Source organism: Mustela nigripes, chromosome 1 (genome assembly GCF_022355385.1).
Source record: "Mustela nigripes isolate SB6536 chromosome 1, MUSNIG.SB6536, whole genome shotgun sequence".
NCBI lineage: Eukaryota > Metazoa > Chordata > Mammalia > Carnivora > Mustelidae > Mustela > Mustela nigripes.
Window position 1 is genome coordinate 164,456,782 of NC_081557.1, and position 10,909 is coordinate 164,467,690.

Here is a 10,909-nt window from a genome sequence, read left to right on the forward strand (position 1 = left end):
TGTCCTCTGTTACCACGCTAACGGCACCGTCGTGTCAAGCTATCTTGCTGCCCTTATTATTGGCTTATATTACAAATAAAAGCAAGTAAAATAAAAGCAACACCTCCAGAAAGTCATGCATCTGCTACTCAGGTGTTCTGGAAAGCTCTACTTATGGAGCAGGTTAGGTATTTGACACCTGAAAGCTGCAGTCCTGGGAGAGGATACAAGGGAGGGGAATTTCAATAGGAAGGACAGGAGTAGGAGCTTCCTGGCAGTGGCAGTCTGCACCCAGCCAAGGGGCATCAGGAGATGCATACAAGACTGGGACCACCCAGTGAAGGACTAAAGTTTCAGGAAGGTTAAGGGTCAGCATAAGGAAACAGAAGAGCAGAGCAGAGGGCTTAGGCAATTAAGCTCAAGGTGATGGAGGTTCAATGAAAATAGCTTAGCTTATCACACTTCTCCATTTTCCAAAGACCTTAACAACCTGCATGGTTTTAGAGAAAGGCTACTGGGCTGGGGAAAGACCCAGAAATGATGTCACACGGGGTACAGCTAGAAGACTTAAGAACATGAAAGTTGTTTTTAATATCAAATAAGCTCTCTTATGAAAAACAGATAAGGCCCATTTCATGGAACTCTGTGGGGCAATGCTAGGAATAATGACTGTGTACTCCAGAGCATTAGACTGGTATCAACCCTAAGGAAATACTCTGGCAAGCAGAAAGGAGAGCAGGTCTTAGTAAGTAGGAGCTCCTCACAACATGTGTTCATGAAACAGTGGGATTACCACCCATCTCAGAGGCTGGACAGGACATTCCACAATGGGGATGGCCTGGGCGAGATCACTATTGTACCTTCAAAATCTCAGTTTGGCTTGTTCGTTTTCTTTGGTTTAGAAGTTTTACTTCTCCGTCCCTCTCACCCTACAGAATTGGGAGGACTGGCTTCAAGCCAGATGAGTGGATTTCCAAAGTTTCTTCCAGCTTCAGAATTTCATAATTTCAGATTTAGATCATATTTACAATCCAAATAAATGAGAATCCTTTATTCTCTCCATTCAGAAGTTTCCCCATAATCCATGCCAGTCTTAAATGTCCATAACTGCTCTCAAAAAAAAAAAAAAAAAAAAAAATTTCACCTAAATCCTGGCTCCTTCCCAATCATGTTTCCTCTTATTCAATTGCTAGTGGTAATAATGTATGAGTGTGATCCACTGTAGAAAGAAATTTTAATACCTATAATCTATAGTTAAATTACCAGTCAACCTCTTCTTATTCAGACTGAACAATGTCTCAGTTCCTATCATAATTTTAAGTTCTTTCATCACTTGGGAAAGGGGAAGGAAACTTTTTTTTTCTTTTTAAAAATACTGGAAGTTTTCTACATCTGTTTCTGAAAGTTCATGTCAAATGAGTACACAGGTACTGAGTTCTGACCAGAGGTGAAGGTACCAGAGGTATCACCTCCTGACTGCTGAATGCAAATGGGCAGAAGTTGACAATGATGTGATTTTATGTGGGAAACTACCGTTTCCCTAGCCTTCAACTCCTTGAAGAAAAAGTATTTTTGCCCTAGAGAAACAGATGAAATCCTAGCCCATAAATGGGAGCTTGGAAAGCCCTGGCAGCCTCCTTTAGCAGAGAGGCATTGGACCAAGTCTGGGCTAGCAGGTCCATGGTCTCTTGTAAGGAACAGACTGAGAGCAGATGCCTCATCATACCCCCTCCCAGCTGATGTGGACCCCAGGGCTGAGCGATCAGGAGAGGTGACTCACCAGCAGTCTATACTCACGTGATGTGCCTGAAGATTCTGTATTAGTACTACATAGACATCTCTTTCGTAGGCCTACAAGCAGGTTTCATATCTCTGTTCTGATTCCTAAGTGTATTAGCTCTTACTCATTTGCATTTGTGTGTTTTTCTAAGCGAGCAATATAATCAGGCAGTCTAATCCGAGCCTCCCAAAGGCTTGTCATAGCAGTTCTCCTTCAACTTGGTATCATCACCAGTCTTCCTCTTGGAAGAAAAAATCACCCCTCCTCAAGAAACTTGACCTCCATGCCCTGTAACTGACAATAAGCCCCTGAAAACCAAGCACATCCTGGGGGTAAGCCACTCCTGCTAGTTATGCTTCCATCAGTTGTCTTTAGGGCAAAAACAAACAAACTCAACTAACGAAAGAAAGCATTTCAAAAACTCAGGCGAAAACACCCTTCTACAAGACTGGCGCTTGAGAATCCGGAAACTCACCAGAAGTTTGGGAGCTGCCCATGATTCAAGATCCACAAAATTTCAAAATAGAAAAGAACCCTATAATTTAGAAATTAAATCCCTCTTCCCCTTTATCGGTTATTCTGCTCATTTAGCAACCACGTATGGAGGGTCTAATCTATAGTAGGCATTGTACCAGGGCTAAACATACTAAGTAAAGCCAGGCCCCACTCTCCTGGGCTCTCCACTTCCTGGGAAGGAGACAGATAGGTAAACAAATCTTCACAGAGCATGCTCTATTCAAGGTGTCCTCTGTGACAATGAAGAGGCTGAGCCCCTTTACTCCAGCTAAAGATACCAGGAGATGTAAGTCCCAGAGGAGGCAATATCTGAACCAAGGCTAAATGATGAGAATTAAGTGATGACAACTGAACTGTTACCATGACAATAATCAAACCCACACAGAGAAGGGACGCAAGTACTTTATTGACATTAATATGCACAGCAGACCAACAATGCGAGGTGTAATGAAAAAAAATTTTAATTCCTTTGTAAAAAACAAAATAATAATAACAATAATAACACAAGCTTGGAAGTCCTGACTCAGCTTCTGTCACTGTAAGAGAATATATTGTGTTTTTAATTTAATTTGATAATACGGCATAGCTTACAGGATGTTTAAAAACAAATGTCAACAGATGGCTTAAAGCCCACTTAGCAGAATATAAGGAGTCAGCAGAGTTGATGCCACATTTTTTTAACTTCTCGTAGCCCATATATCTTCCTACCTGGATAGAATCCAGTGACATTTTGGGGGCCAGAGGAGGGCAAGAGGAGGGCAGGAGGTTATGCTGAAGAAGGCTGCATTTCTAAATTATAAAAGCATTACAGAAAATAAATTGAGATGTAAACAAAGGAAAAGGGTTTTTTTCTGGTCTTGGTTTTGTTTGTTAGTTTTCATGGAATTTGCCAGGTCCTTTTCTCTTCAAGTCCAAATCTAAACAATAATTAAAAAATATTTATCACCCAATATGTCAAACACTAAGTGATTAAGATATTTCTTCTCACCTGTCAAAAACTGATCAGTCTATAGAGAAATACAACAAAAACTGAAAGAAAGCTTTCAAGTTCAAACTACTCTGTCATGGTGAAAGCCAGTCCAAATGACCAAACAACAAAACTGCCCTCCACCTAATTATATCACCTTATTAATACCTCCTCCTCATACTGTATTTCCTGATATGGCTAGAGAACAAAGCATTCCAATTAGCCATACAGTCATCGTATAGAATCATTTATAAAGAATCAGAATATAATGAGCTCAAAATAAACATATAATCTGTCTCCATTTATTGCTTTAGGAGGCACACGTGAGAACTGTGCAATGTCCAAAGTCATCTGACAAGTGATTCAGTGCATAAGAAGCAAGGCACTAAGCCAGGCCCCATTGGTTCAATGACCATAGTTTTCAAACTAAAACTCTGAACAGACATATTAACAGATCATTTGTACCTTCCAAGCATATGTAGCATCCTGGAAGATTAAACAATGACGTATTAGAGCCTCCTAAACGTTCGAAGGCTACATGGAGACAAATGAATATTTTAAATCAGAAGTAGTAGCTCCTCCCCGAAAAGAGAAAAAAATAAAGTGGCTCTAGACAGTTACTCTAGGAAAAGACTCCAAGTCTTAGAACCTTAAAGCTGGTGGGATTTTTTTTAATTTAGCTCCATATAAATAAAACTCTGTCTCAACATCAACCACCATTCTTCTGGTTTATAACTGTAAACTGACAACTCTGTAAGGTGGTATGTCATAATCTGAGGCAGTTGCAAACATAAATCTCTGGTATCTGTTTGTTATGCTTCTGCAGACATTCGCAGAATTTCCAGTTCCAGGAGATAGTTCGTAGAAAGTCAGATAGACCATCATATTTTGCTGTGAGGCAAAAGCACGGATTAAGGAAGTAATAATAAGATAAACAGAAAATTCTATTTTTCTCTAGGATGGTCTTACAAAGAATACATCTAATTCCAAAAATGTAGTAATTTCATAACCGATTACTGCTTCCTTGGTTTTTGTTTTTAATTTCAAGGTTTCGGCTACTGCATGTACATCTGTGAAATGGATTTGAGATCCCAGCCATAGGTCTAAGTCCTCAAGCTGACAGTCCAGCTGATTTAAGCCATTATTCAGAACACCTGACAGTAAAGAAATATGAAATGTTTTATTTGACTTCATATGAAATATAATTGATGGCTTATCAATGATACAGCCTGCATGAAGACAGAAGATGGAAATACAGTAAAAAATAAAACGAGTTAAAAATACTGCAAATATCAAGACTACTAAAGACTTAGTTTATAAATTGAAATCGTGTTTCATTGTCTACATTCCCACCTGATGACTATTTTTGAAAAAGGAATAAAACCCTAAGAAGTGTTGGCTGGTATTTTCATTTGATTGTTCTTTAGAAATTAATAAAATCCTCAAACCAGGCCAACAGTATGGGCCATTTATCTGTATTTCAGACAAAGAGGCTTATTATAACAACCTTCAAAATAAAAGTAAAAAAAACTTTTTAGCAGGAGAATATGGTATTTCCGTGTACATATATGAACAGAAAATAATGTTTAACAGTTTTTGTTTAGTAAACCTCATGCCATGATCAAACCAGATTATAACATTTATCATCAGAATTTATATTTCTGCTAAATACAGATACAAAAGCTTCTTCTATTACAGTTATTTTATATAGCTAGTAATTCAGTAAAATTAAGTTTGAAATAAAATGTGATAGTTTAAATACACCAAAAGAAGTCACAGTTTCAAACAGATTTTCAAGAGAGAAGAGCATCTCTGCTAAAGGAAAGAATGTGCTTACACTTACCTGCATTCTAGTCCCACCTGTGACCGACCATTCTATCTATTCTGTCTCCATTTCTTCAACTATAAAATAAATGCCACCATAAGCTACTGTTGCAGACCCAAGGCATTCACAGATTTCAATATTAATCGTTCTGACTATTCTTGAGTGACCCTGAAAATACATTAACACATTCTCATTTGTAATTCTGTGTCAGCAGTGACCAAATTGCCATTCCCAGGCAAGGGGAGCAAGCATGACCACTTGGTCTCTCAAATTCCACTTGAGGATCCTCTAGTTCTCACAAGTGAATGGAGAGTACAATTTTACATTTGAGGAAAATAGCCTGTGACTTATCAAATATAACAGGGCAATTACAGAAAGATGGAATTCCAAATCTCACTGTATCTCTCTTGAATATCAAGAAAGTTGCTAAAAGAGTAACAATATGATTTCTTAGTATTTACCAAGGTTCCAGATCATGAATCACCATCATTCTCTATAGTTCTGGAGTGTCCAATATTTTCACAAAACTTTCCAATTGTAATTTAACTGAATTTGCTAAAAGAAGGGTATATCTAGAATAATGCTATTTTCCAATGAGGTCACTCTAAATGGATTCTTTATTTGGTTTCATAATTAGTTCCAACTTTACACATGGCTGACACAGAAAAGATATGGAAAAGTGTAAGAGTCCAATTACAAAAGTTACAAGCATACAGTATATCAGAGTCATATTTCATATTTCTAAGATTATAAATAAAAACAGGTCATACTTAAAGAAACAAAGAGACTTAAAATACAAAATAGACTTAAAAAGGCATATTTTTAAACTAATACAAACAAATGTTGGAGGAGTAAACCTCTAACTAGATTCTAAGGCGTTACTTTTTTCACATTTTATACTGGATGTCTTAAAATACATGGCTCATTTAAAGTAGAGGTTCTTTCCTCCAGTTTCCAAAAAATATTATTTTTTACATGTTAATCTTCTAATAGATGGCATTTTAGAATCACTGGAATTTCCCTGAATCATAGTCTTAAGTTTACAAAATGCCTTAAGCCTTAAGTTTACAAAATGTGTTGAAAACCATGCATTTTTGTTATATTTACTTTATAGTAGAAATCCTGAAAGAAAATACTAATGAATAGATTAATCTAATTTGTAATTAATAGCATTAATTGACATGCTTTCAGTATGTCCTGAAAAGAATCTGTTCTGTTAAGTATATTAACCATGTCCAAATCGTGTTTATAGTATTAATTAGATTAGCAGACCCCTTTCTTCACATCCAGTGCTGATGTAAATTTAGCCACCAAACACTGACGTTTAATAACACTGAATTAATGAGGTTTTACTGTACTCAAACGGAAAACCAGATACATAGAATATACACGGAATAACTGAACTGATGATAATAAATCTAAGTAAAATAAATTCACAATGAGCTCTTCTTGACACACCACAAAGAAATGGCATTAGTTAATAGTTTCAAAATCCAAAACTGATGATGATTACTTATGTAGCATATTTTTATTTTCTTCTTAAGCAGTATTACTATCTCATTCAGCTAGAAACACTGGTGGCTTGAATCCTTATTTATTTAATATTTTGCTTAGCTACCAGCTTCATGATTATATGATCTTAGATACCTTTCCAGAATTTCCCTATGTGTATTTTGTCTTCACAAATAGTATATAAGCTGGCAATACAGAATAAGACAGCATGTTTTGTTTTGTTTTAATTCCCCACAGCCAAAAGTAACCTGACACACAGCACAAATTCCCTATCTACAGTTTTTGAGAAATTCCCCAAAATTCCTCCCAGGAATTTACCCCCCATCAACCTGCCATGGTATCTGGAATTTCTACTGTCAAAATCAGTTTGGGTTAAGGTAAGAGGCCCATTGGAAAATACTTAGAGATAGGAACAAAGGGAAGGGAAAGCGATGCAACAAAGCAAGACACTCATCACATACAATTTAATTTCCTCTAAGTGTATGACTTTTGTGTAGCAAAGTTCTAAAGCCAATAAGGAGTGTTAGGGCCAGTTGAGGAGTTAAAGGCAGGAACAGGCAGGGAGAAATGAACAAAAGCCAAAGTTTGAAACCAGGCCTGTGGAGCACCGCTTCAGAGAAAATCCAGACTACGTGGTGTGCTGGCGGAAAGCCGGGAGAGTGGTTATTCTTCTATTTACTGCCCTCCATCTTTTGCCATATAGCTATACATATATTTTATTTCCTTAAAAAAATGTAAAACAGTAAATGGATCAAATTATTCTGATTTCCAATGAAGGGCATTACCAAGATCTTGTCTATGAATTTTTATACTTTCCATTGTTTTTATCCAAGAACAGTCAAAATGAAACAGCACCAGTTTTGCTAAATGAAGTAACTTTTTTCCTGAGGTAACCTAAATGAATGCTTTTTGTCTCCAATGCTGCCATTCCCTTTCATTTTTAAAATTTGGAAAACTGATCACAGGCTCTGAATACACTCTAGAAGATGCTACGAACCTGAAAAATTGCATAGTTAGTTGAGACTTAAACTCAACCTACCTTTCTAAAGCTGCATTCTGGAAGTACAAATCAAGAAAGCCGTCACATCATGGTATTACTACAAACAAAACCACAAGCACAGCTTTATTTGTAAATAGCAATTTGTTATACAACAAAAGCCAGATGACACTAATGCAGATAACTGTAAACAAACACCATGGCATGCCATGGTAATAATGACCCAAATACTTATTTCTATATGTAACCAAATACTACTATCTGTACTTTGTAAAAGGAGAGAAAGCTTAAGGAACACAAAATTTTCTCAAGGATAATCCTTTCCCTGCATTAAAGAGTCAATCCCAGACCACTGAGATTAAGTTCTAACAAAATTTCAAGTCATGGTTCCATGAACTATGTCTTATCTAATTTTGTAAATTCAAAAAAAATCATTTGGTCATCTGTTTTCCATTCATTATACATGCACTCTCTACTCACTAAACATGTGTATAAGTGGGGAAATACTATTTCTTAGAGAACTGATAATCAAAATAGACTACCATTTCAAACAATTAGTTATAAAAATCATATATGAGACAAAATGTTGGATCCACCTTTCGATAATGCCTTTTAAGCCAACAATATAAAGTCTCTAAGAAAGCACAAGAAAAATAGCATCCCCACCTTAAAATTACAATTTATCAATAAAACTTTTCTATAAACAAAATTTCACATTCAAAATTCATATCAAGATCCTTATCAAAACAAATGCAAAATTACCTTTTCCTATTTTGAGACTTTCCTATGCTCCTATATTATCCACATGTGCATTTCAGTTCTGCAAAAATATGTAAATCATATTTTTGGAATTATGGGGTGTTTGTGTACTTACAATAAAGAGTCATTTATAAAAATGTTGTAATACAGCATTGGGAAAAGCAAGACAAAATAGGCATGGAATGGATGAATGGGCTCCTTCACAATAATTGGTAAAGACACCAAGCTAGAACGCATGGACAATTACTTTTACATTCTTCCCTGCTTGACAACTTTACATTTACAGGGAGAAGCCACATTTTGTGATTTAAAACAGGGACCCTGAACTTACGTGTGCACATATGAATGTTTTTTATTTGTTGACACATTTACTGCTATCTTTTGAATCGTAAGCTTTACATTACTTGTTTTGAAAACAGGCAATCTCAACATACAGATTGGAGTTACACCTAAACTTCACACTTTAGGAAGATACTCCCATAGCTCAGCAAAAGGTCGTAATTTTTTAAAATGTCAACAGAAAACCTTAATACATAGCCTAGTTCTTTTGAATGAATTTGAATTCACTGTTTCAACCTGAGGAGCTCTGCGTGCAGAAAGAACAGCTGTGCATCTATAGCCCTACTTGCAGTCATTACTGCAAGGGTATTTCCTCCTTATTTTGATGAGTCTATGAATACTGCATTCAAGCAGTAATGATTCTAATACAACCAAAACAAGAAAAGATACTTTATTCCTTCTTTCTTAAAAAAACAGAACACAATATCCCCCATCACCAGGAACACACACACACACACACACACACACACACAAACTTTAAAAACTGAGCACATGTGCATGGAGCAATGACCAGCTCGGACACCCCAGGCCTTCTGTCTCATGGTCTCAGGGCTGCTGAGTTACTTCACCTAAGTGCTCATGGGGCAAATGACTTTATTGCCTTGCATTCTACTTGCATGGCCGCATTAAATACTATCTCAGTTTTACACACAACACGCACACACACAAGCCACACCAAACAGTGCTGTTTCCAATTTCTGCGGCCCCTTGCGCGCCTAGCCCAGACCTCATCCCCGCTCTGCTCCAGGTCTTAACACCAGGGACGAGGGACACTACTTAATCCTGGCGGATCTGCTCCGTTGCCCCATCCTTCCAGGATTCGGAGGATGGTTCCTACCCCACTCCACCACGGAACACAACGAGGACGGCGGGTTTTCCCGGGCAAGAAAGACCAGTGGCGGTCCCCTTCCTCACCCCCACGCAACCCGGCTTCTCTTCGCCAGAAAGCCCAGGGGCAGGAGTATACACGATCCCAGGGCGGGGAAAGGAGCCAATAATAGGAATCAAATAGCCCGTTAACAAGGGGGTGCCAGGGCACGGAAGAAGCGAGAGGGGTGAGGTTACCACGCGGGAGGTGTGCTCCAGCGGGGAACCATTCAAGAGCAATGACAGGTCGGCGGGGGAAGGCTCGGGTGGCGAGGGAGGTTGGAGAACAGCTTTTCGTGTCTTTCTCAGGGCCTGCGGGGGAATCCCGGGGCGGCGGCGGCGGGGCTCTCGGGTCGTTCCCCGCCTCCCGCGGCCCCCGCGCGTCCCCTCCGCCACCCGCTCAGCCTGCGGCCGCCCCCGCCCCGCACGGAAGGAAGCGCCGGGCTCCCCCCACGCTCTCCCGCTCTCTCGCGAGTCCTGTGCAGGCCCTTTCAGTGGGAGGGGGAGGGGGCGCGGAGGGAATTGCTGCAATGGAGCGCCGAGAGAACCCTGCCCGAGCGAGGCAGTCGGTGGAAAGCCACGGCCACATAAAAATGCCATATTAATTTTTTAAAAGCCATAAATCACCCCTCCCTCTGCAAAAGAAAATCATAAACCCGATCCCATGCAAGCCTGCGAGCAGCCACCCACTTCCTATTTCTGTCACAGCAGCTACACCCTGCCAGCAACCACCCCCCGGGCGCCCCCTCCCGCCACCGCCACCCCCGCCGCCGCCTCCCCGCTGCTCAGCCATTTGCTAACTGACGCCCCCGTAAATAAAAATGCCCCAAGTGGGGCCGGGTGAGAGGCTTGGGGGAAGGGCGCGCAAAGGAGGGGGGTTCGAGGGTTGCACAATATCCTAGAAGGTCCGTGGCTGGAGCAAGGAGAGAACCGGAGGCGGGGGGAGGGGAGGCAAGCCGTGAGGGTTCCTGCGGCACACGGTGCACCCGGGCGACCGCGGCGCGCCGCTTACCTTTCACCACCCTGTCGGTCGTCGACAACTTGGGATCAATTGCCTTGGGCTCGGACATCTCCAGCCGCCGGGGGACAGCGACGCGCTGCTCGTCCGTCCTACTGCACACCCCGACCGGACCGGCGGGCCAGACACTCAACGCCGCCGCCGCCGCGCTGCAAACCGCTCGGCTGGAGGTCTGGGCTCTGAGCTGGCTTTAAAGTTACTGCCTTCTCGCGCGTCCCTCCTCCTCCACCTCCTCCACCTCCTCCTCCTCCTTCGCCGCCGCCGCCGCCTTCACTCCTCCTCCGCCGCCGCCAGCCCCGCCGACTCCGCTCCGGGCTGCGCGTGTGTGGTGGTTATTTATTTATTTTCTA

General features: G+C 40.6%; 1 protein-coding gene across 2 annotated transcripts in view; it reads right to left on the bottom strand.

The window, feature by feature from the left end:
- The window catches only part of PPP3CA (protein phosphatase 3 catalytic subunit alpha), a 325,865-nt gene extending 315,167 nt beyond the window's left edge, over nucleotides 1–10,698 (bottom strand). For both annotated transcript variants that reach the window (XM_059376542.1, XM_059376531.1), the window contains exon 1: nucleotides 10,554–10,698. In XM_059376542.1, coding sequence (XP_059232525.1) covers nucleotides 10,554–10,611 — 58 coding nt within the window. In that variant the 5' untranslated portion in view covers nucleotides 10,612–10,698. The remainder of the gene's footprint in view (nucleotides 1–10,553) is intronic.
- Nucleotides 10,699–10,909: the final 211 nt, after the last annotated feature.